General features: G+C 40.2%; 3 protein-coding genes across 3 annotated transcripts; 2 read left to right on the top strand and 1 right to left on the bottom strand.

Annotated features, from left to right (window-relative positions):
- Positions 1 to 11,158: 11,158 nt before the first annotated feature.
- Positions 11,159 to 11,797, top strand: LOC112186335 (gibberellin 3-beta-dioxygenase 1). Its single transcript, XM_024324713.2, has one exon. The coding sequence runs from the start codon at positions 11,159 to 11,161 to the stop codon at positions 11,795 to 11,797; it is 639 nt and encodes a 212-aa protein (XP_024180481.1).
- A 63-nt stretch (positions 11,798 to 11,860) lies between these two features.
- LOC112186334 (transcriptional corepressor LEUNIG) lies at positions 11,861 to 16,254 on the bottom strand. The gene is made up of 9 exons (XM_040513193.1): positions 15,839 to 16,254; positions 14,542 to 14,614; positions 14,339 to 14,456; positions 14,121 to 14,230; positions 13,768 to 13,917; positions 13,171 to 13,326; positions 12,958 to 13,074; positions 12,479 to 12,685; positions 11,861 to 12,292 (listed from the first exon to the last, which is right to left on the bottom strand). Exons 1-9 carry the CDS (start codon positions 16,252 to 16,254, stop codon positions 12,149 to 12,151), a joined length of 1,491 nt encoding a protein of 496 aa, XP_040369127.1. The 3' UTR covers positions 11,861 to 12,148.
- A 7,909-nt stretch (positions 16,255 to 24,163) lies between these two features.
- On the top strand, positions 24,164 to 25,359 carry LOC112186336 (gibberellin 3-beta-dioxygenase 1). Its single transcript, XM_024324714.2, has 2 exons — positions 24,164 to 24,618; positions 24,753 to 25,359. The coding sequence occupies exons 1-2, from the start codon at positions 24,164 to 24,166 to the stop codon at positions 25,357 to 25,359; spliced, it is 1,062 nt and encodes a 353-aa protein (XP_024180482.1).
- The last annotated feature ends 64 nt before the right edge of the window (positions 25,360 to 25,423 follow it).

Below are 25,423 nucleotides of genomic sequence, written 5' to 3'. Positions count from 1 at the left end.
GCTTGTTAAATACTCAAAACCATGTTTATATATTCATATATTCCAAAATTCTGCAGAAAATAAAAGGAATTTAAAATACATGAAAGCAGCAACTTTAATTACAAAAACTTACGTGATGGTTCTGGGCTTGAGAACACGCGCGTGTTGGAGCAGGTGTGTTGGGGAAGCAGCAGCAACAAGTGGCAGCAAACGGCGGCAGCAGCAAACAGCAGGTTCAGCAGCAGTTTCTGCAGCAGTTTTGGACAGCAGAAACTGCTCAGCAGCAAGCAGCAGTTTCTGCAGCAGGTTTGCTTCTGAACAGCTCCCACTTCGAATAGTGTACAGGTCTCAAAACTACTCCAATGGGGCTGAAATTTGGAGGTCAGATAGAAGAGGCAGAGACGAACAACTTTCATGAAGGAAATATTTTTATCTGAGGTCCCTATCAAGAGGTTTCTGAGCCTGCAAGCAGACTGACGTGCACAGAAAAGGAGAAGGATGCAGTTGGTGTGTGTTGGTGCTGCAGGGGCAGCAGGGATGCGTGCGCAGGGGGACGTAGGTGCTGCAGGGGCGCGTAGGTGCTGTAGAGGCAGGTGCGCAAGTGAGGCTAGTGTGGGCTAGGAGCTGCGGCAGTAGGCTTGCAGCTGGAGGTTTTTGGCAGTTTTAGTGATTAGGGTTTTAGGTTTTTTTTTTCTTTTTTTTTTTCGGCTAGGGTTAGGCCTCGTGCTGATAACGTGTTGTAGGAGAATGGAATTGTGTGTTATCATTGATAATAGGAGCCCTTTAAATAGGGAGTTACAAGGTACCCAAAAAGGTAATAGAATCTGATTACAATTGAATACCTAGAACACATTCCTATTACAACTCTAAACCCTAATTTGTAGAGGCACACATTATGTCGATATCCTTCAACAAATGTAGAATTTTCTGATGATAAGTTTAATAGCGTCCGCTCTCAATTCATGGAAAGGAGGCTAATCGTGTCCATGCAAGTGAAGTTAAACACGCTAAAGATATTGTATTATTGTTTTTTTGAAAGGAAGGGCCAAAATACGGCTGCCCTTAAGCCTTAACCATTGATGAAACTGCATAATATATTGGGGGGGGGGGTCTAAAATTACAATATAACAGGAGTCTCAACTAAAGTTATGTATTCTAATAAGCACCAATTAGCGAAGAGTGCTGAGATATTATATTCTTTTTTAACCTCATGGAAACAAACCTCAAAAATAATAATTTGTCATAAACCATCATTTGTCACCAAAATCGTGGACTATAGCACACAGATTTTTGGTCAAAATCACATGTTTTTATTTTCACACCAAACTCTTTCCACCCCTTAATCATGATTTTTAAGCACTTTTATAAATGACAAAACTCAAAAATATTGAACTATTTTTAATGCTTTTTCCAGTTCGCCAACTTAAAAAAATCGTAAAAAAAATAGAAAATTTAACATCCAGACTGGTCTCTTCTCCCATTGCAGCAGCCCTGCCCTCTGCCCTCCCTAGGGAACACCGGCAGACCATCTGACCGCGTGGCCTCCGGCCCAACCCAGCCCCGGCACCCCTGCCCTGCCTTCTGCAGCAGATCCCAGACACAGCTGCATCACCTCGATCCCACATCGATCCCGCCTGCAGACCACTTGCACACCCAAGAGCAATTTGCTCTCCGCACCCAAGCCGCCTGCAGCACATCACCGGCATCCAGCCTCCAGCCTCCAGCCTCGATTCCGTCGCTGCTCCCTATACTAGCGCTGCTGCACCTTGCCTCCGATCCCAGCAGCCCCACAGATCGGCCAAATCAAATCATTCTTCCGGCTTCCAAGATCGGCCTCCCTATCTATCGCCCATCCCCGTGCCCATACACCGCAGCTCGCCTTCAACCTTGCAGCCCCGCCTTCAAGGTGTCCCAAATAGGAGTCGCCGGCGCTGCCTCCACTGGTACACTAAAGGAACAAAAGAAAAACGAAGAAGAAGACGAAAAAAAAAGAAAGAAAGAAGAAGACGCGAAAAAAAAAAAAAAAAAAAAAAAAAAAAAAAAAAAAACCCTGCCCAAAGAACAGGACCCGGGCCAACAATTTCCAAAAAAAAAAAAAAAGGCCTCTGCGGCCCAGAGAAAAAAAGAAAAAAAAGAGCAGGCCTCTGCAGCCCAGAAAAAAAAACCAAAGAAAAGAAAAAAAAAAGCAGGCTAATAAAAAAGAGAAAAAAACAAAGCCCACTGCTGAAAAGGGAGAGAAAGCGGCCTAGTTTCATAAGCCCAAAAACATCGCTACGCACGCCTGCATCAACACGAGCGTGCGCTAGGATTGTTTTATTTTCTCGAAATCAAGTATGTTTTCTTTATTTTATTTTATGATTTTAACAGAGCATGCTTTATACTTTATTGTTTATGCTTTTATTTTATTTTGTTATTAAGCATGTTTAATTAGATAATTTTTGTTTTAAGCATGCCTTATTATTTATGTTTTATATCATTATATTTAAGCATGATTTATAATTATGTTTAAGCATGCTTTATATTTTATTGCTTATGTTTTTATTATTCAATTGTGAGCATGTTTTGTGAATTTTATTTACTCTTATATAATTATTCCTAAGCATGCCTTTATATTATGCTATTGTTTACATTTTATTTTACGCATGATATATTATTGCTATTATTATGTGTAGTATATAATTTGTTGTATATTTGTGAAATTTGAGCATGCCATGTAGTTTATTTTTATATGCTATATTTAAATGTGCTATGATTATTTTTAATGAAACATATCAATACCGTTTGGCCATGATAATGAAAATTCATGCGCATTATACACACACTACTGTGATAAAGTATTTTCACATAGCATCGAAAAAAAATGTGACCATTATGAATCTTGGTCTTGAAATCTAATTCATACGTTTAGAAAATAATTCACGTGGATGTCTTTATGACTGCGTAATTTATTTCTTCTCTCTTGTTTATGTAGATGGCTGATCCAACTCGACCTGAGTTTGACATTTTGGACTCAGACGGACTTGAGTACCACCGTTGGGTTTCCGATGTAGAAACTGCCTTTGTGGCACGAGACAACACTGCCACCATCAAAACTCCCACTGACCCCAAAGACGATGGACCGTCTGATAAGGTGAAAGCAAATACCTTAATGTTTTTGAGGCGACACATTGATCCTAACCTACGCTGGGAATACCTTCAGTTGAAGACACCCAAAGAACTGTGGGATGCCCTTAAGGGACGTTTTGGGAACATTCATGACACCTTGCTCCCAGAACTGACCATTCAGTGGAATGAAATCCGCTTGCTTGACTACAAAAGGGTTAATGACTTCAACAAGGACATGTTGCGCCTAAAAGCACATCTAAATTTCTGTGGAAAGGAACTCACAGAAGATGATATGATCCAGAAGACTCTTTCCACTTTTCCTACTTCAGCAATTATACTAGCGAACTAGTATAGGCTGGAGTATGATAACAAAAGAATCACAACCTTCAACAAGCTAATCAACCTACTGCAAGTGGCTGAGAGGCATAATGAGGTTCTTTTGAACAACAATGCCAGGCCTGTTGGGACAAAGAAAATTCCTGAAGCTAATTATGGCAAAGTGAAAGGTGGACAGAACCCCAATGTAAAAGGGGTTGGATGTGCTAATCCCTACCCACGTGACAATAATGCACCACGTGGTAAGGGACATGGGGGTCGTGATATGGGCCGTGGAGGCCCTTCCAATGTATGGCGCAGAGATGGTGGCGCTAGTGGTCATGGAAACAAGGTGCAAAGGGCACCTAAGAACCCTTCAGTCAAACAGAATAGAGTTGGCAATGAACCATGCTATAGGTGTGGAGTCATTGGGCATTGGTACAAGAACTGCCAAGCAAGCAACAGAGTAGCAGCCAATTACAAGAGGTATAGGGAGTCTAAAGAACAAGATGCTCACTATATGGAAGAAGGAGACCATGACCCAGACGTCAATCTCACAATTGCAGACTTTAATGGCAACAAGGAACTTGCTCAGTCAACCGATGCCCCAGATTTTGACTGATCTGCTTTATTTACTTTATTTTCCAAAAACAGTTGTGAAGGCATAATGCTTCATTCTTAATTAGACTATTACTTGGTCTTAAAGTTTATTTCAATAATGGTTTGATGAATTAGAACAAGACCTTGATTTGATTATCGTTGGCTTATTAATAAATTTCGAATTTTATTCTGAAGTACTGAATTTATTCAAATTTATTTTCTATACACATATTTACATGGTTCGAAATTGCAATATAAAGATGTAAAGCAATACATCTAGAGAAAAAATTATTATTAGAATGAAAAGATTATCATTCTACTAAAATAGCATTACTCTAAAGAATCTGAGATATATATTTAAAGTCAAAAATGCTCTGTATGCACCAAGAGCTAATCGAACCTTGTTAATGTTTCAAAGCAATTTGTGCCAACGGTTATCATGTAAAAACACACCGTGAGAATGGAACTGAATACCTTGATATTACATCTAATGACTGTGGAAGGAAACACATCTTAGAGAAACTTATGAGTCGATTTAGTGGACTGTACCTCACTATGATTCGGATCATTGAATCCTATACTGTCACCAACAATGAAATGTGGGACACTGACTCATACAGGCTTTTCCATGACCGCCTATGGCACCGAGGTCGTGACATGTGAATCCGTATTTTTCAAGAACTCACACGGACATCCCTTCTTTCGAGTGAAAAATAGGAGAAAAATCCGCCACACTGCAAGGTGTCGATTCTAGGATTGCTCAAATGCAGTCATTGCTTTATGAAGTACCAGAAGCACTACCTCCCTCCCATTATGCCTCATTGACTATTTCAAAGGCACATCACTCGTTTTGCAATCTTTAGCAAAAATAGGATCGAGACCTTCCTATGCTAAAGATACAAAACAAAACATTCCATTCTTACAAAGGATACAAAGAGATGTCTGTGGACCTATCCATCCAGAATGCGGACCATTCAAGTACTTTATGGTTCTGGTGGATGCTTCGACAATCTGGTCACATGTCGTTTTATTGTCCACAAGAAATGCTGCAATACTCCTAGCATAGATTATACGTTTAAGGACTCACCACCCTGATCACCCTATCAAGTCTATAAGGCTTGATAATGCTGGAGAGTTTACATCAAAAGCATTTGATGATTATTGCATATCTATTTGGATCGATGTAGAGCATCCTGTACCCCATGTGCATACACAAAATGGTCTCGCAGAAGCCACCATCAAAAGGCTACAGATGGTGGCTAGGGCATTGGTTATGCCCACTAACCTGCCTATATCTGCATGGGGTTATGCAATATTGCACGCAGCTTTCCTTATTCGTTTAAAGACCCACAGCTAGCCAACCATTTTCTGCGTACCAATTGATAACTGGATATGAGCCTGACACTTCACACTTACGCATATTTGGTTGAGCAGTATATGTGCCTATTGCGCCCCCACAGCGCACCAAAATGGGTCCTCAGAGACGATTAAGTATCTATGTTGGATACGAATCCCCAACAATTATCCGCTATTTGGAACCCTTGACAGGCAATCTCTCTACCGCGAGATTCGCGGATTGTCACTTTGATGAGACAGTCTTCCCGTCGTTAGGGGGAGATAGGAAAAAGGATTTTCCAAGGGAACGACAGGAATTGTCGTGGTTTGTCCCTACTCTGTCTCATCTTGATCCCCGCACTTCATAAAGTGAAAGTGAAGTGAAAAGAATAATCGATCTTCAGAACGTAGCAGATTCGATGCCTGATGCGTTTACTGATATCGTAAAAGTGACGAGATCACATATACCAGCTGCAAATGTGCCTGCAAGGTTAGAAGTCCCCAACAAGGGGCACGGTGCCGCAGATAGAGGCACTGCAACCGCACTTAGTGGAGGTGTGGTTGAGGCCGTGGCTCCCCAAGGAAGAGGGGGAGGTCACTTGGTTCGATTGACACTCACCCAAGGAAGAAGAGGGTGAGTAAGGCACAAACCAATCATCAATGTATAGAATCCCTCTCATGAGATTGTCTCTGATTATAGTTATGTCCATGAATCAATACTGGAGGACGCTCCGATGTTTAAAATGATTCCAGAGAACAAAGAAATCTCAGAGGATTATGAGAGTGCGTATGAGTTGATAGAAAGATCTTCCATACACATTGATGATATATATACTGTTGCTCAAGGAACCATAGAGCACGATGATATCGAACCACGCTCTGTTGCAAAATGTCAACAAAGAGCATATTGGCCTAAATGGAAAGAAACAATCCAGGCAGAATTAGATTCTCTGACAAAGAGACAGGTATTTGGTCTGGTAGTGCTAACCTCACCAAGTGTAAAGCCTGTAGGACATAAATGAGTCTTTGTCAGAAAGCGTAATGAGAAGAATGAAGTCCTAAGGTACAAGGCTCGCCTTGTGGCGCAAGGTTTCTCACAACGCCCTGGAATTGACTACGAGGAGACATACTCTCCCGTAATGGTCGTTATAACGTTCCGCTACTTAGTTAGCTTAGTAATTTCCGAAGGACTGGAAATGCAGCTCATGGATGTGGTTACTGCATATCTCTATGGGGATCTAGATTCAGAGATATATATGAAAAGTGCCTAATGGCCTTACATTACCCAAGTCAAGTGACTCTAAACCACAGAGTGCGTTTGCAATTAAGTTGAAACGCTCACTTTACGGATTGAAACAATCCAGACGGATGTGGTATACCCGTCTAAGTGACTACTTGATTGGGAAGGGATATAAGAACGATGAATTATGCCCCTGGGTATTTATAAAGAAAACAAGTTCCGGATTTGCAAATTGTAGTAGTACATGTCATAACTGGTACTCTTGATGAAATAAGAGAAACCGCGAGCTACTTGAAATCCGAATTTGAGATGAAGGATCTTGGGAAAACTCGATTCTATCTAGGTCTTGAACTAGAACACCGAGTTTGTGGAATATTAATCCACCAGTCTGCATATGTCCAAAAGTCAGGCGATATAACATGGACAAAGCACATCCTGCTAGCACTCCCATGATCGGTCGAAGTTTGGATGCAAGGAAAGATCCATTTCGTCCAAAGGAAGATGACGAACAAGTGTTGGGAGCTGAAATTCCCTATCTAAGTGCAATAGGCGCATTATTGTACTTAGCCCAATTTACTCGACCAGACATTGCATTCTCAGTGAACTTGTTAGCTAGATTTAGCTCAGCGCCAACGCAGCGTCACTGGAATGGTATCAAGAACATTTTCGATACCTAAAAGGAACCATTGACTTGAGACTGTTCTTTCCCTACAGAGAGACAAGAGGGACCGCAGATGGAACTGCAATCCCTAAAGGAAATGTTGATGGCGAAAACGCCACTCACTACACTAAAACTGGTCATGTATTTACCAATGGGAACACAGCGATATCTTGGAGATCAACCAAGCAAAACTTTGTGGCTACCTCCTCGAACCACTCAGAGATCATTGTTCTACATGAGGCAGTTCTTGAGTGTGTATGGTTAAGAACTATCATTGCACATATTCGAGGGACTAGTGGTTTGAGTTCTACCACTGAAGAGCCTACTTGCATTTAAGAACACAATGCAACTTGCATCGAACAGATGAAGCTAGGTTATATTAAGGGTGATAACACAAAACACATATCGCCAAAGTTGTCCTACAATCAGCAACAACAGACTCTCCTCAAGATTCAAATGAATCAAGTAAGGTCTGAGGAGAATGTGGCAGATTTGTTCACCAAATCATTGCCTAAGGACACATTTGAGAAACATGTGAAAAGCATAGGAATGCGAAGACTTTCCAAGCTCCCTAGATTAATGTAAGTATTAGGGGGAGGTGTAGACGTCAGGGGGAGTCTAACACACACATGTCATACTCAAATGTAAAAGGTGCGTTGTGCTCTTTTCCTTCGACCAATGTGTATTTTTGTCCCACAAGGTTTTTATTGTTACTTGGCAAGGTTTTTAGTGAGGCAACAACTCATGCACCATTTATTCTTTGACTTGGCACAAGGGGGAGTGTTAAAGGAAAAACATATTGTGTGCCTTCGTCAAAGTGATTGACGGAGAGGGAATCAAGCAATTACCGATTAACATCAATCAGCATGGATTACGAACCAATCAGTAGTTAATGTCATCATTGTAATTGTTCTTTCCATTGTAATTCTCTCCCTATATAAAGGGGTTATGAAATGAAATGAGTAAACCAATTCCAATCTATTTTTACTTTTACAAATTTAACATTTTACTAACTGTCACTTAAAACATGTCCTAGAAATCTTGATCTATTATTGGTGAGATTATGTCACTAGAGAATATTAATAAAAATAGGTGTTAACAAGGTTTGATATGCATGGCTTACCATGAGTGCCAAACCATTTCAATACCATTTTTTATGTAAAATTTTCCTATCATAATTTCATCACAGTTTATGCATGTTTTTAGAATATGTTCCAAGCGACGGTACTTAAAAAATATCAAATTTTTAAATATTTTTAATGATTTTTCCAGTTTGAAAATTCCTGAAAAATGGTCAAAAATAAAAAATTTGATATTTTTGCAAACCATCACTTTGTTATAGATTCGAAAAATCATAATTTATTAAGAGCAGTGCTACAGACACCAAAAAATTATACCAAAAAGTAATATCAAATGACATGGCATTTGAGTTGGCGTCTTACGTGTCATGACATTCAATTTAATAATTTTCAGCAAATTTCATTGATTTTATCTAGAAAACTAATTAATCAGCAAAAAAGAAGAACGTGATTCACCAAACAACCAAATCTGCTACCGCCATTCCTCAAACATAACAACCACATCTGCAGAATTAAAAGAGCAAAGAAATCTAGAGAATAGCTCAAAGAAATTACATCAAATCTGGGAGACCGTGTATATAATAGTACAACCATTTCTTTCTCCGTCTAACAATATGAGAATTCATATTAAATTCATTTGAAACTCATTTGAAACCCAGTAGAGATGGATCTGGCCATCAATTGAAAATCACTATTTCTCGTTTGCTTCATCACTACATATCTCTATTTCCAGTAGGATGAAACCCACCACCACTAGCAGTATATAATAGATCATTATTCAATTGCCAATGAACTAATGAATTAAGTCATACACAACTTTGTATTCTATTTACTCTGTTTTGGTTGATGGCCTTTTCCTACAATTGCATGTTAAAGTCTCCATGATTTAAGGGGTTGGTTTAGGGTTCTTCATTCCTTTTGTTATTGTTTATCATATACATTTTTTTTCTAATTAAACAACAATAACTTTTAATTATTGATCTTTCCATTTTAAAGAATAAAAATAAAATATAAGAATACATGCTAAAAATAGTTTGATGATATGGCACTTGCCACATCATTTGGTATTGATATTTGGTATAATTATTTGGGATCTCAAGCATTTTTGATTTATTAATGATGAGATTTTAGCATGAGAGAATCGCAATAAAAATGAGTGTTGACATTTGTGGTATGACAAATGCTAGCATGACACCTCCAAAGTGATATCAATACTTTTATTTTTTAAAACTAGCAGAGCCTACCCATTATGTGTGTGAAGAGAAGTTAAAAGTAGTGGAAAAACTTCTCGTACAACCACTACATTTTTTTTAATTATTTTGTTTTCTACTTTACAATTTACCATATTATCCCTATTGATTAATTATATTTGATGGTTTTTTAATACATAAAGGTTAAATTAGTAAAAATTTTCAGTTTTCGAAAGCAAGTTCTCTTCTCTTAATAGTATAGATTTTGGGTGCGGCTATTGCCACCCTACCATTTTCTTTGTTCACCCTACTTGCTCATTTCACCCTACATTTTAATTTCAATTATTAAATTTACTTATTTAACCCATTTCCCTTTCCAACAATATCCTTATATGACATATCCAATTAAAAAATAAATATTTTTAACTAAAATATCTCATTTAATTTATACTCATAAAAAGATTAAAATTTATTAAAATTTCCTAATAAAATCATAATCTGATTTACTCTAATTTTTTTAATTTTTTCTTTCAATTTCAACGTTCTCTATTTCAATCCATGTAAAAAGATTAGTAAATTTACAACTACGATCAATGAAGAAGAGATTGATTTTTTTTTCTTTGTGTTTTAAATTTTTACTTTTGGTGTTCACAAAGAATATTGCAAAAATTTTGATGAAGTTAAAAATAATAGTTTTGTGAATTGAATAACGAATTAACAATGAAGAAGTAACAAAAAGACAAAAAGATAGTAATAAATTCAAATTTGGGTGAAGATAAAGATTAATGTTATCCAATTAGAAATTAAGTAGTCTTTGTATTTAATTAATTACTTATATATATATAATTTTTTTTCCTTACATATTTAGATTTTAGAAAATTGGTGTACTTATTAGTCATTTTGCATTTGGATAATATAGTCTTTCAATAATTCAAATGTTTGTAGGGTGAACTAAGAAAATGGTAGGGTGGCAATAGCCGCACCCTAGATTTTCCGTAAACATTAATTTCTTATATAATTTTGGTGAATAACCTTTTAACGGTGTATTAATTCATTGCGGCCTTGTGGAGAGTTTCATAATCTACAAGTCATGTCCTTTGTCTTTCTTTTCATCATGGGAATCATTCCGTTTCAGAGAAAACATTAAACTGATTAAAGTATGAACCGATTGAGGATGGTTCCTACTTCCTACTTCCTACAGTGTACCAAATCGAATAATGAAGTAGAAATTGACAGGCATGTAGAGCATAAAAGGCCATAACTAGGTGCCACTTGCTCTATGTGAACATCGCAAGTTCCTTCCTCGATCCCCACCATTCTTATACGCTTTCTCCAAAGAGGAAATAACTCATGTAGATAAAGATCTAATTCGAAAGAAGGCCGGTGACCGGCCGGTAAAAGAACTCGTTTTCCAGTTTCACAAGACACCGGCCTCATTAATTTCAGGCACCGACGTTCATGGTGTAACTCTATAACAAGAAAAAATCTGTGCATTCAGAGTTACCTAAAATTAGCTAATACCAAGGTAAAGCAGCCGAGCAAGGGCTACTAATAATTACCCAATTAGCAAAGCAGTTATAAATAAGAACCAACATATTAATTCCCTTAATTAATTAGCTGCAACATATTGTAGCTAAATCCTGAGATTAAAGTCATGAGTTCAACTACTACCCGAAACCTCTCCCATATCGTCCCACTCGACTTCAACTCCATCCACACATTTCCCGACTCCCACACTTGGGACTCCTCCACGGACCACCACCCCTTCACAGAACTCGTACCCATCATAGACCTACTCGACCCGAATGCCGCCTCGCTCATACAGCTTGCCTCTGAGCAATGGGGTGTGTTCCAAGTCACCAACCACGGCATTCCAATGAACTTAATCCAAGAAGCGGAGCTACAAGCCCGTGGATTGTTTGAGCTGCCTGGGGACCAAAAACTCCAGGCACTTGTAGACCAAAAACTCCAGGCACTTGTAGTCAATGTAGGTGATTTGATGCACATGCTACCCAACGGCCGGTTCAAGACTGCAGTGCATCGTGCGGTTGTCAATGAGCTATATCATCGCATCTCCATCGCCTCCTTCTACAGCCCACCATACGACGTGAAGATATCACCACCGATGAAGTTGATCGACCAAGATCATCCTCCCCTATATCAACCGGTAACTTGGAAGGAACACCTTGGTACCAAGGGAACACATTTCAACAGAGCACTTGATCTAATGAGGAATGACACCAAGCACCATACATGTATGAATAGAAAGCCTACTCAGCATACATTCTTTTAACCCTCACATTTTTCTTTCCTTTGTCCACTTGTCACATTGTAAACCCGAAAGCCGAATGACTAGTTAGTTGGATAATGATAACTATTAAGCTTTAGTTTGCCAAGCACCATGAGCCACAGAGGGCCATCAAATTGCTCGAGGTTGTCTAACAAAACCATCGTCGTTTGATACTTTTATATTACAAGCATTTGTTGCTGACATCGCAAGTAGGCACTTCTATGGGTTAAACTGGGGCTGCTAAGATCTAAAAACCCTCTATGACATAGTATAACCGAATATAGATAACTAACAAAAGCATGTTGTGGCCAACTATTTCAGGATGCGTGATGCAGATGGTAGATAAAGACTAAATCACTTCCATAGCTTCACGCACTTATCATGGCTAGCTGAAGCTACCATGCCAGTAGAACTTGACGCCGCCAAAGAAGATACTAGCTTGTCATGTGCATGCAAGGTCATTGTCTTGTTCTCGCTCATGTTCCAAAGTTCCAATGTCTGGATAAACACAAATTCACAATAAGCAGAAACCCATTTAGTAGCTCTAATAAGAGGGAGTCATCGCATAATAACTTTACCAAGCATGTGAATCAAGGAACCAACCCAATATAGATGTAGAGTAATCTCAACACAATGCTTGGTTGAATGAAATTGTGAGGGAGAGATACAGAAGTTATGACTCACCTCATAACAGCCGATTACCAACAATGATGGATAAGTAGGATGGAAGACGCATGTCTGAAATTTGTTGCCAGAACACGGTAACTCGTAAAGGCATTCGCCTTTGCTACTGGAGCCAACTGCCCATACTCTAACCGAGTCATCACTCACAGAGGCAAGATACTCACCAGAAGAATCCCAGCACAGAGAATTGACAAGGTTCTTATGACCCTAGATGACAATACCACAAGATAAACATCAGAAAGCATTCCACCAGGCATTTTCTTATTGAGTCGAGAAAAAACAGAAGACAGAAGAGAGCTACAGGAACAGCTTTATGAATTGCTTCAAGTCGCCAAATTAAAAAGTAGCAAATAACTGCATTATGCTGATATACACCTCATTCAAGCAGGAATGTGGTGGACAACTCAATTGCCCGTTTGTGATAAAGTTAAAAGTCAATACCAAGAATGTTATATAGTATTGGGAAGCTCACAACAAACCAGTAATTTAAGCGTGCAACATGCGGTCTCTACATCAATTATGGATACAAGAGTATCACCTGCAGCAGCAAGCATCCTTCCAAGACGAGGTTGAAACCTCATCTGAGTTGCACCACCCTGATAACATAGAGAGTATTATTGAAGCTGACTAAACAAAGTACCAAACTATGTTAATTCCTTATAGTGGAGATAAATTAACTTCATATATCATACCCTGGAAACTCCAACACAACAACCATTCTTGAAACTCCAGTATCTTATCTCACTGTTGCTATCACAAGAGCACAGAAGATCCTCTTTAGCAGGGTGGAAGTCAAGTGACATAACAGTTGTAGAATGCCCCGTAAAAGTACGAAGTGAATAACCAGGCTGCACAGTTAATAAGCATTCAATACATTAGATTAAGTACGAACGGATGGATCAGCAATTAACAGAGTACGACAGTAATAATGCAAAGAAATGAAAGATATCCAAACAACTATTTGTCAGATTTTATACAATCACATTGGTTGATCCTGTGTTCAATTTTGAGCAGTACTTGACAAATAAAAATTATCAGTGACCAAGCTTTTATTTCACTTGAACCTATGGATTGGCTACTAATTAAGAAAAATTTGTGCCCATATACAAGCATAATGATAGCAATCACAAAATGCGTGGACCTAAAAAATGAAAAGACACGTCAAGATCAATTCATTGATAGGTCGATGCAAATATGCACTGCGAAATCAAAATTTGATTGAGTCAGATATAAATGAAAAAGAACTATTATTGCCTTGATCATGAAAACAGGAGAGTATATTTACTAACATTATCAACATCCCAAACCCTGACAGTTTTGTCAGCGGAAGATGTAGCTAGCCTTGACATACTAGGACTGAATCGAACATCCGTTATCCACTGAGAATGCTCTTCAAGCGTAGACTTTACAGCCAAGGGCTCTGTGCACCACAATACAGCCTGCACATCAAAACCATCAAGAAATAATGAATATTTTGTGTTTTCAGAAACCTAATATGAATTGAAATAGTAATAATAACTTTGCCATTCCATTGCAAAGTTATTATTATTATTTTTTTTCTTTTTTGAATGAAAACATAATATTTCTAGTTGTTGATGCCAGCCTAGCCTTACAAAAATACTTCAATCTAACTAGTGCTCACGTTTCGATCATGCCCACCAGTGGCAAGTGTTTTCCCATCTGCTGAGAAGTGACAGCACTCGACTTCACTTGAACTTGCAGGAATAACCCCGACTTCCGAAAAAGTGAAGCCTAGTTTCAAAAAGAAAATGTTAAAGCAGTTCAGCATAACATAAGCAAAACCATACATCTTGTGATGTATCAGTGACAGATCAATACAAAAGTCAGCATTGATCGTACCACTGCTGACATCTGAACGCCGAGCAACTCTACCCCTAGGGTCAGCATCATCATCTGATAAGAATGATTCAAAACTATCCTCTAAAGATCCGTCATCCACAAATCGGTCCATATCATTCTGCATATACAAAACAAAAGCCCCAAATTAAAAACAGAAAGCCAGAACAACAATGAAAGTGTGAAACTATGAACAGAAGCCCTACTATGCCTAATCTGCAACACTTGAAAGCCACAATGAAACTCATAAACCCAGAACAACAATGAAGCTCAGAGACCCTAATTTCAAATTTCCACTTAAATCATCAACATTGAAACCCAGAACCTCGGACCCTAAACTAAGAATATCGAAACCCTCCTCATTCGATTTTGATTGTGATGAGTTTTCTAGAAGAACAATCTAAACATCTTCAAGCAGAGATGACAAGAAAACAGTAAATCAATCGAATAAAGAGAGAAGAGATTTAGAGAGCTTACCCTCAGAGGCTCTCGGCCGAGAGGAGAGAGAAGAGGAGGGGACCGGAGCAGATTTTTTTTTTTTTTTTTTTTTTTTGGCGGGATTAGGCGGGGAGATTTGATCGGAGCAGAGTGTTGGGAGAGTTTTAGTAGGCACCAGAGCAAGGAAAGAATAAAAAATCAAAGAAATTCAAAACATACTTTTTCATTCATACTTGAAAATGGGGAAAGGCTACAATTTAAATATGCTGAAAGATTCCTACATTGCTTATCTTATCAGCTAGCTAGCAAAAGTTACCGTTACAAAAAGATGAGGATGAATTCTACTTTTGATTTTAGGTGACAAAAGGTGGGTGACCGTATCAATCCTACCCCCTCAAGAGCAGGCCTGTCCTCAGGTCCTGAAGTGTGGAAAGCGGTTCATCAGAGAGTGGGCTTCCTCCCACGTCGCGTCCTCAACTGGCAGTCCTGTCCATTGTACAAGCCACTTAGTGATTGATTCGTTCCTCTTCTTCTTAATGGTCATGTCGAGGACTTTCAAAGGCCGGGGTCCAATTGATTGAGCCATCATCTCCAAAGGGAGGCAGAATGGTGGAGACCTGGGTATGATCACCGATCTTCTTTTTGAGGAGCGAGACATGGAAGGTGGGGTGGAGTTTGCACTGAGGTGGCAGTAGGAGTCTATAGGCGACCTCGCCGACTTTGGCCGTAATCTGAAAGGGACCGTAGTATCGTGGAGCTAGTTTCTGTGAAGGCCTGGGAATGAGCGTTTTCTGGCGATAGGGGTGGAGTTTGAAATAGACCCAGTCTCCCACTGCAAAGGTTTGTTCGGTCCTATTCTTATCAGCCTGTTGCTTCATCCTATTCTAGGCAGTCAACATGTGTTGTCGGAGCATAGAGAGAAGCTCATCACGGGTCTGCAAGGCTATGTCTACAGCGTGTACTACTGTGGAGCCTGGTAGGTAATGGTTGACCGTTGGTGGTGGTGTTCCATAGACTGCTTGAAATGGAGTGGTTTGAATTGTGGAGTGGAAAGAGGTGTTATACCACCATTCTGCCCAGTGGAGTAGATTGGACCAGGAATTGGGTTTGTCAGCCACAAAGCATCTGAGGTAATGTTCAATGGAACGGTTTACAACCTCATTTTGGCCATCTGATTGAGGGTGGTAGGCCGAGCTCCCACACAATTTCGTCCCTTGAAGTTTGAATAAGGTTTCCCAGAAATGGCTTGTGAAGATAGGGTCTCTATCGCTGACTATGGAACAAGGTAAACCATGCATACGGTATATCTCTTTGGTGAAGGCTTCCGCGATGATCGGAGCATTGTATGGGTGCGTCAGAGCAACAAAGTGCCCATATTTGGATAGCCGATCAACCACCACCATGATTGCATTCTTACCATCTGAAAGAGGGAGGCCATAGATGAAATCCATTGATATGTCAACCCATGTATGTGCCGGCATCGGCAAGGGTTTGAGTAAGCCTGGGGTTTGAGAGTCTCATAGTTCTGTCGTTGGCAAATATCACAAGCTGCTACAAACCTCTTTACATCACGGTGCATGCCCGGCCAAGCAAAGTTGCGGCCCAAACGCAAGAATGTACGCAGGTAACCACTATGGCCAGCCTCTAATGATGAATGAAATTCAGTGATGACTTTGTAGCGCCAATCGGATGAAGCCAGTATGAAGATTCGATCTTTGTAATGAAGGCGGCCATTAGACATTGAGAAGCCCTTCTTGTGTGGTTGACCAGCTTGGATGGCTTGGATAACAGACTGGGTTGCTGGATCTTGGTTACAGACAATCTCTATAGCTTTGATGCTGTCAAAGATTAGGCTCGAGACGGCCTGGATGGAGGTCGGGGGGAGAGTTGCTAGAGCTGGCTGCGGAGGTGATGGGTGGCTCCGACGACATAGCCACCGTCGTCAAGGACATTGGTTGAGACGGTGTGCTATTTTGCAGGCCACGAAGACTCATGGTCTCTGATACCAAATAGTAGGGACTAGAGCAAGGAAAGAATAAAAAACAAAGAAATTCAAAATTGTTTAAGGAAAACTGAATTGGGAGAGAAATTGAGTCATTCTTTCATTGATAATAGGGGTCTTTTTATATAGAGAATTACAAACATAGAGATAGAGTTGTACATGGAAACATAATCATACATTGATTGATATCTCTTAAGATTCTCCGAGAATATCTCTAATATAAACTTTATTTCAACTAGAGCGAGTAACCTCTAGTTTGGGCCAGACACATATTCTGGATTTACTTGAACACTCCCCCTTGTGCCACCCAAACGTGGTGTTTCTCTCGTTAACTCATTAAAAACCTTGCCGAGTAACAAAAACCCAGTGGGACAAAAATAATCTCGGTCGAAGGAGAAAAAGAGCACAACACATCCTTCACGTTTCGAGACCATACATGTAGACATCTCCCCCTGATGTCTGCATCTCCCCCTGACGACTACGGTCATTGGAGTTCAGATAACTTCCGCAAACAATGCTACCAATATGTTTCTCAAAAGTGGAATTTAGGCAATGACTTAGTGAGCAAGTCTGCCATATTGTCCTCAGATCGAACCTAGTTCACTTTGATATTGAGGAGAGTCTATTGTTGCTGATTATGCTTGGTGTTGTCACTTTTGATGTAGTATTTGCTTCTTTATTCAAAACAAGCAGCATTATCTTAAATGCTCGTAGGCTCATCTGTGGTAGACTTCAAACCACAATTGTTCGAACATGCGTAACTATGGATCCAATCCATAAACATTCACGAACCACTTCGTGAAGAGCAAGAATCTCTGCATTATTCGAAGATATAGTGACTAAGGTCTGTTATGTAGACCTCCAAGATATTTTCCCATGGTGAACACTTAACCAGTTTGGGAATGACCTTTGTATGGGTCAGAGAGATACCCAACATCAGCAAAACCTTTCAAAACACTTATGTCGTTTTGGGATGGGAATAGTGGATGTAGGCCCGTGTTGGCGGCGTTCCTGGTGTGTGATGGGTCTGAATCCATCATCTCTCTATAGGGATAGAATGAGCCCATATCAATCGTACATCACAAGTACCGAAAGATATCTTTTACACCAATCAAATGGCGTCGCGTTGGCGCAGAGCTATACCTTAGCTAACAAGTTCACTGCAAATGAGATGTCCGGTCTTGTGCATTGAGCTAAGTATAATAATGCTCCTATTGTACTTAAGTAAGGCACTTCTGCCTCTAGCACATCTTCGTCATCATCCTTCAGACGAAGATGATCATTTTCAAGATCAAGACTAAGGACGATCATGTAGGTACTTGAAGGTTTGACCTTGTCAAAATGCTTAAGCATCTATCGACACGATGCTCAAGTTCCAAATCGAGACATAATCGTGTTATCCCATAATCATTCATCTCAAAATCTGATTTCAAGTGTTCGGCGGTTTCCCTTAACTCTTTAAGGGTTTCTAATGAAGATCATGTCCAACATGAACTGCGATAGAATCCGAAACTTGTTATGGAAACGCGTGGGCATATCCCTTCCCAATCAAGTAGTCACTTTAGTGAGCATTTCAACCTTTTTGTAAACGCACTCCGTGGTCTAGAGCCACTTGACTTGGATAAATGAAGTTCACCATGAACCTTCATGTATATTTCATATCTAGATCCCCATATAGATACATAGTGACTACATTTGTAAGCTACATGTTCAGTTCTTTGGAAACTACCAAACTGACAGGGTAGTAGAGTGCAATGACATCCATTACGAGAGAATATGTCTCATCATAGTGGATTCCAAGGCGTTTTGTGAGAAACCTTGCACCATAAGGCGAGATTGCCATCTCTTTTTCTCATCACGCTTTCTAACAAAGACCCATTAGTCAATAGGTTTTATGTTAGGAGGTGTTGGCATCACTGGCTCGAAAACCTTCCTTTTCGTTAGAGAATCCATCTTAACATGGATCGCATCTTTCCATTTAGGCCAAATCTTTCCATTTATTCATTAACGGATTGTGGTTCGATATCATCAGACTCAACAAACTCATGCGCAACGAAATGCGCAACTACATCAACAATTATGATGGAGTTTCTATCCCACGTCTTTTTAGGCCAGTTTTTGGAATTTTTTCTTCCGGTTCCTGAAACTTCAGATCAACGGGCTTCTGCTACCAAAATTTGGTGGAAATTGGAGGTCCGGAAGATGGTGAACCGGTGGAATATTTACTGTGAGTTATATGGACCTTCCAGTGGCCGGTTCGGTTGGTTTCCGGCCGGTTCTTGGGGTGCTGCAGCCAGTTCTGGACTCCTGGAATCGAGTTATTCAAGGTGTGAGATGGAGGCAGAAAATGCTTCAAGGTTTTGTATTCGGATTCAAGGTTTTTAGTTTCTTGAATCAGGGTTTGACTATTTGTTTCAGGGTTAGAGCTTCGTGTTGATAACGTGTTTAAGGAAAACTGAATTGGGAGAGAAATTGAGTCGTTCTTTCATTGATAATAGAGGTCTCTTTATATAGAGGATTACAAACATAGAGATAGAGTTGTACATGGAAACATAATCGTACATTGATTGGATATCTCCTAAGATTCTCCGAGAATATCTCTAATATAAACCCTATTTCAACTAAAACAAGTAACCTCTAGTTTGGGCTAGATGCATATTCTGGATTTACTTGAACAAAAACATACTTTTTCATTCATACTTGCAAATGGGGAAAGGCTACAATTTAAATATGCTGAAAGATTCCTACAATGCTTATCCTATCAGCTAGCTGGCAAAAGTTGTCGTTACAAAAAGATGAGGATGAATCTACTTTTGACTTCAGGTGACAAAAGGTGGGTGACCGTATCAGTTTTCTAAAGAGAGAGTGAGTGTTGAGTTTTGGCAAATGGAGGTCGTGGGGCCAGGTTTTGAGTGTAGATCAGGTGCATACAAGACTATTGAAGCTTAGTTTATAACCAATCATAATTAGACAAGTAATAAAATCAATTCAAGAATTAAATTAAAATGGGGTTTAATTTAGGAGGTTCACCACCTGGATCCGATTCCCAACTGTTATGAACTGGGTCGGTTCAGTGAGACTTCAAAACCGCACCGTTTTTTATCAGTTCGGTTACCAAGCCGGAAAATTCTGTGCGGTGCGGTCGGTTACCGGATTTCCGGTGTGCGGTTCGGTGAGAATTTTCTGATGATGAGGTTAATGGTGTCCATGCAAGTGAAGTTAAACACGCCAAAAATATTGTATTCTTTTCTAACCTCATGGAAACAAACCTCAAAAATAATAATTTGTCATAAACCATCAATTGTCACCAAAATCGTGGACTATAGCACATAGATTTTTGGTCAAAATCACATGTTTTTATTTTCACACCAAACTCTTTCCACCCCTTAATCATGATTTTTAAGCACTTTTATAAATGACAAAACTCAAAAATATTGAACTATTTTTAATGATTTTTCCAGTTCGCCAACTTAAAAAAATCGTAAAAAAAATAGAAAATTTAACATTTTACTAATTGTCACTTAAAGCATGTCATAGAAATCATGATCAGTTATTGGTAGATTATGTCACCAGAGAATATTAATAAAAGGATTAATTTATATTTATCTACCTAAACTTTCACTCATTCTTCATGTTAGTCCTTGAACTTCCAATTTCATCATGATTACCCTTGAACTCTCAATTTTCATCAACTGTGTCCAATTTTCGAAGCTCCATCCAATTTTGACGTTGAATGTAATGTTCAGGGCCCACTGTAAGGGCTAAAATGGTCATTTTAAGATAGAACAAAAAACAAAATATCTTCTTCTTCCTTCAATCCCACTCTGACGTCCTTTCTCTCTTCTCTAACCTGATTTGACCTCGACTTCCATTTCACCTCCCTCCAAAGCTCCCTCACCCAAGAACTCTAAACCCAAAATGGCGAAACGGGCCTACATGAGGCAGCGAACCATGAGGGAGTGGGACTCCAAATTGAAGATGTAGAGTTGCGATGAGTTGTGCGGCTCCAAGCTGATGATGTAGAGTTGCGATGAGTTGTGCGGCTCCAAGCTGATGTAGGGCGGCGTGGATTTCATGGTGGGGGCAGAGGACTAGGCTTAGGAAACATCGTCGTTTTCGGAGGAAGATTGGGCTGGGGAGGAGGAGGAGGAGCGGAAGAGGTCGATTTCGGGGAGTAGAGTAAACAAGGGGTCGACAAAGACGATGTTGTTTTCCAGGCGAGGATGGTGAGGCCGCCGATCTAGAAGGTTAGGATTCGGGAGGTGAAGAGATTGACAATATATGGGTGTTGGCAGAGATCAATAGTGATTTCAGGGATAGATTGGAGGGAAGTGTTGGAGGAGTTGATTTGAAGGAGGGGTTGAGAGAGAGGATGAGGAGGGTGCCCTAAGAAAGAGTGTGGAAGGCGAGGCCAGTGCCGTTTGGCAAGTCGTCAAGGAGGTCGGTGATTTGGTCATTCAAGCTTTCATAATTTGGTCATTCCAATCACCTCCACCATTTCTACAGGGTCCGTCAGTCATTGTATCTAACACCTTCGCCTTTTTCCAAATGCACTCAAAATTGTACTGGATTAATTGATGCATTGTTTACAGGAGCATATGGGATTTCACAATGTGCATCAATATCTCATGGAGATGGGTTTCTCAAATTGTCTCATTTTACTTGTTCTTTCTCAATATTGTTGCTGATGCTTAGGCCTATGATTACCCATCTCTTTCTTCTTCTGTTTATGCTTGTGAAGATGTTAACAATTACTATGTCAATATGGAGTATTTAGAGGATAAATCGATGGTTTAGGGAAATAGGTGTGGAATGCTCTCAAGATCCTAGATGCTTCGGATGTTGACAACTCAGGAGCTTCATTAGGGATATGGGGTAATCAAACCAAAGTGAGGGGTTGGACATGGTTGGTGAAACCGTGAAGAATTTTTTATTTTGTTCTCATTTAGGTTTGACAAGGAGTAGTAAAGGAATTTAGCAATTTCATCTCCTGCCACATCATCATTGAACGTCCAAATTGGACGGAGCTTCGAGAATTGGACATGGCTGATGAAAATTGGGAGTTCAGGGATAATCTTGATGAAATTGGAAGTTCAGGGGTAATCTTGATGAAATTGGAAGTTCAGGAACTAACATGAAGAATGAGTAAAAGTTCAGGTAGGTAAACATGAATTAATCCTTAATAAAAATAGGTGTTGACAAGGTTTGACATGCATGGTATACCATGAGTGCCAAACCATTTCAAGACCATTTTTTATGTAAAATTTTCCTATCATAATTTCATCATAGTTTATGCATGTTTTTAGAATATGTTTCAAGCGACCGTAATTAAAAATATCAAAAATTTTAATGATTTTTCCAATTTGAAAATTGGGAAAAAATTGTCAAAAATAAAAAATTCGATATTTTTGCAAACCATAATTTGGTTATAGATTATAAAAATCATAATTTACTAATGATGAGATTTTATTTTAATTTTTTAAATGGGCTGTTGCGGCTGTCCTCAAGCCTTAATTAATGAAACAACAGAATATAAGGGGGGGGGGGGGGGGGGATGTAGATTTTAAACCCCAGATTACAAAAAACATAGAGAGAACGTCCTGAAATAATACCAGAAGTCTCCACAAAATCTATTTATTCTAACAAGCACCAATTAGCAAAGAGTGCACGAATGGCTACTCTATTTGCTTTGACATATCGGAAAGATAACTCTTACATGAAGAAGCATAATTACAAATAACACAGTTTTCCCACTATGTTGCCTCATGGAAATAAATCTGGTAACACTCTGTTTCATCCTGCCACTAGGAGGTTGCATCAATTTGATTAACCAAATAGCACGCCGCCTCACTAGGCCAGACAAGGCACACTGAGTGTGCATACCGGGACAAAGCCCACATCGCCCTACCTAAAGGTGGTAGGGACTTATTGTAGGCATAGAGCCACATACTACTAAAAGTAAATAACAATAAAACAAAACAGAAAAATAAACTGGGTCAAAGGTCAAAGCCCAGGCCCATCTACCGCTTAGCCCAAGTCGTGGTTGAACAATGCAAGTTTCACGCCTCCCCCATCCAGCCTGCGCCACCCTTCCTGCAACCTCATCTCCGAACCCTGCCTAACGCCGCATGTCGGTGCACCATACATCCATCCCTCCATCCTCCCTACCGTGCCGGCAAGAGACGACGACCCTCCCCAGATCGAGATCAATCTGTCCCATCCAGATCAAATCCAAACAATCTGCTCCGAATCCTCATATCACAAAGGATCCCAGCGTTGCCGCCCTACTGTAATGACCTCGCTCTGCTCCTGGATAAGTTGCCGCTAGCCCCACCGGCCAACCATCTAACCATCACCGCCCATCCCTTTCACCCTCAGCCAATCTGGATGTTGACGCCACGCCCCCGTAGTGCTCACTCCGATTGGACCACGGACCTCCAGACACTACGTCCCTTCTAGCCCGTTGGTTGACGACGCCACGGGGGCGCACTGTCGGACAAGTCATGCCTCTATGCAAGAACGACCAAGCCACGTTTTCCTCAAATGAATGGTTGTTTAGTACCATTTAGTTTAGTGACTTCTCTTTATAAATTGGAGGTTATGAATTCACTAATAATGAGATTATAGCATGAGAGAATCTCAATAAAAATGAGTGTTGACAATGTCATGATATACCACAAATGCTAGCATGACACCTCCAAAGTGATATCAATACTGTTATTTCTTAAAATTTTCCCTAAACATTAATTTCTTATATAATTTTGGTGAATAACCTTTTGACGGTGTATTAATTCGTGGTGGCCTCGTGGAGAGTTTCATAATCTACAAGTCATCTCAGTTGTCTTTCTTTTCATCATGGGAATCATTCCGTTTCAGAGAAAACGTTAAAGTATGAACCGATTGAGGATGGTTCTACTTCCTACAGTGTGCCAAATCGAGTAATGAAGTAGAAATTGACAGGCATGTAGAGCATAAAAGGCTATAACTAGGTGCCACTTACTCTATGTGAACATCGCAAGTTCCTTCCTCGATCCCCACCATTCTTATACGCTTTCTCTAAAGAGGAAATAACCCATGTAGATAAAGATCTAAATCGAAAGAAGGCCGGTGACCGGCCTGTAAAAGAACTCGTTTTCCAGTTTCACAAGACACCGGCCTCATTAATTTCAGGCACCGACGTTTATGGTGTAACTCTATAACAAGAAAAAATCTGTGCATTCAGAGTTACCTAAAATTAGCTAGTACCAAGGTAACGAAGCCGAGCAAGGGCTACTAATAACTACCCAATTAGCAAAGCAGTTATAAATAGGAACCAACATATTCCCTTAATTAATTAGCTGCAACATTGTTACTGATCATCATTGTAGCTAAATCCTCAGATTAAAGTCATGAGTTCAACTACTACCCGAAACCTCTCCCATATCGTCCCACTCGACTTCAACTCCATCCACACATTACCCGACTCCCACACTTGGGACTCCTCCACGGACCACCACCCCTTCACAGAACTCGTACCCATCATAGACCTACTTGACCCGAATGCCGCCTCGCTCATACAGCTTGCCTCTGAGCAATGGGGTGTGTTCCAAGTCACCAACCACGGCATTCCAATGAACTTAATCCAAGAAGCGGAGCTACAAGCCCGTGGATTGTTTGAGCTGCCTAGGGACCAAAAACTCCAGGCACTTCGATCACCGGAGAGCTTAACCGGTTACGGGCGAGCCCGCATTTCCGCCAACTTCGCAAAGCTGATGTGGTCGGAGGGTTTCACGATGATCGGGTCTCCGCTTAAACATGCGGCTCAGCTCTGGCCAGATGACCACTCGGTCCAAACCTACTTCTGGTACGTATTCGTAGCTTGAAATGCATGACCTGCCTGTCAAGTTAAATCATGCTTTTGACGATTGACTATCAGATATTAGTCATGTTACCATGTGTGTATGACCATTTTGACCCTGAAGATGCCTACTCATGCAGTAATGTAATGGAGGAGTACCAAAAGAAGATGAAGGGCCTATGTGGAAAATTGATAAGGCTGTTGCTTGGATCATTGGGCTTGGACCAAGAAGATGTTAAATGGCTGAACCGGCCCAAAAAGAGCGGCAGAAATTTTCCACAGGTCTTGCAACTGAACTCGTATCCGGTTTGTCCGGACCCGTCCCGAGCCATGGGGTTGGCTCCTCACACAGACTCCTCAATTTTCACAGTGCTAAACCAAAGCAACATAAGTGGCCTGCAAGTCTTTAAGGATGGGATTGGTTGGGTGCCGGTTCACCCGGTCCCCGGTGCACTTGTAGTCAATGTAGGTGATTTGTTGCACATACTATCCAACGGCCGGTTCAAGACTGCAGTGCATCGTGCGGTTGTCAATGAGCTATATCACCGCATCTCCATCGCCTACTTCTACAGCCCACCGTACGACGTGAAGATATCACCGCCGATGAAGTTGATCGACCAAGATCATCCTCCCCTATATCGACCGGTAACTTGGAAGGAATACCTTGGTATCAAAGGAACACATTTCAACAGGGCACTTGATCTAATCAGGAATGACACGGACCAAGCACCATACATGCATGAATAGAAAGCCTACTTAGCGTACATTCTTTTAAACTCTCGCATTTTTCTTTCCTTTGTCCACTTGTCAC

The sequence above is a fragment of the Rosa chinensis genome, chromosome 2 (assembly GCF_002994745.2).
Source record: "Rosa chinensis cultivar Old Blush chromosome 2, RchiOBHm-V2, whole genome shotgun sequence".
Lineage (NCBI taxonomy): Eukaryota > Viridiplantae > Streptophyta > Magnoliopsida > Rosales > Rosaceae > Rosa > Rosa chinensis.
Note: the sequence above shows the minus strand (reverse complement) of the source record. Positions and strands in the feature narration are given on the sequence as shown.

What these genes read in the sequence shown, in the direction of transcription:
- LOC112186335 (XM_024324713.2), top strand. Translation starts at nt 11,159, where the DNA reads ATGAGTTCAACTACTACCCGAAACCTCTCCCATATCGTCCCACTCGAC.
- LOC112186334 (XM_040513193.1), bottom strand. Translation starts at nt 16,254, where the DNA reads ATGCCGGCACATACATGGGTTGACATATCAATGGATTTCATCTATGGC. An exon ending in GTTGCACGCTTAAATTACTG is followed by an intron (nt 12,686 to 12,957) that starts GTTTGTTGTGAG and finishes ATTGTCATCTAG; the next exon opens with GGTCATAAGAACCTTGTCAA. An exon ending in TGGTAATCGGCTGTTATGAG is followed by an intron (nt 12,293 to 12,478) that starts GTGAGTCATAAC and finishes GTGTTTATCCAG; the next exon opens with ACATTGGAACTTTGGAACAT.
- LOC112186336 (XM_024324714.2), top strand. Translation starts at nt 24,164, where the DNA reads ATGAGTTCAACTACTACCCGAAACCTCTCCCATATCGTCCCACTCGAC. An exon ending in TCGGTCCAAACCTACTTCTG is followed by an intron (nt 24,619 to 24,752) that starts GTACGTATTCGT and finishes CTACTCATGCAG; the next exon opens with TAATGTAATGGAGGAGTACC.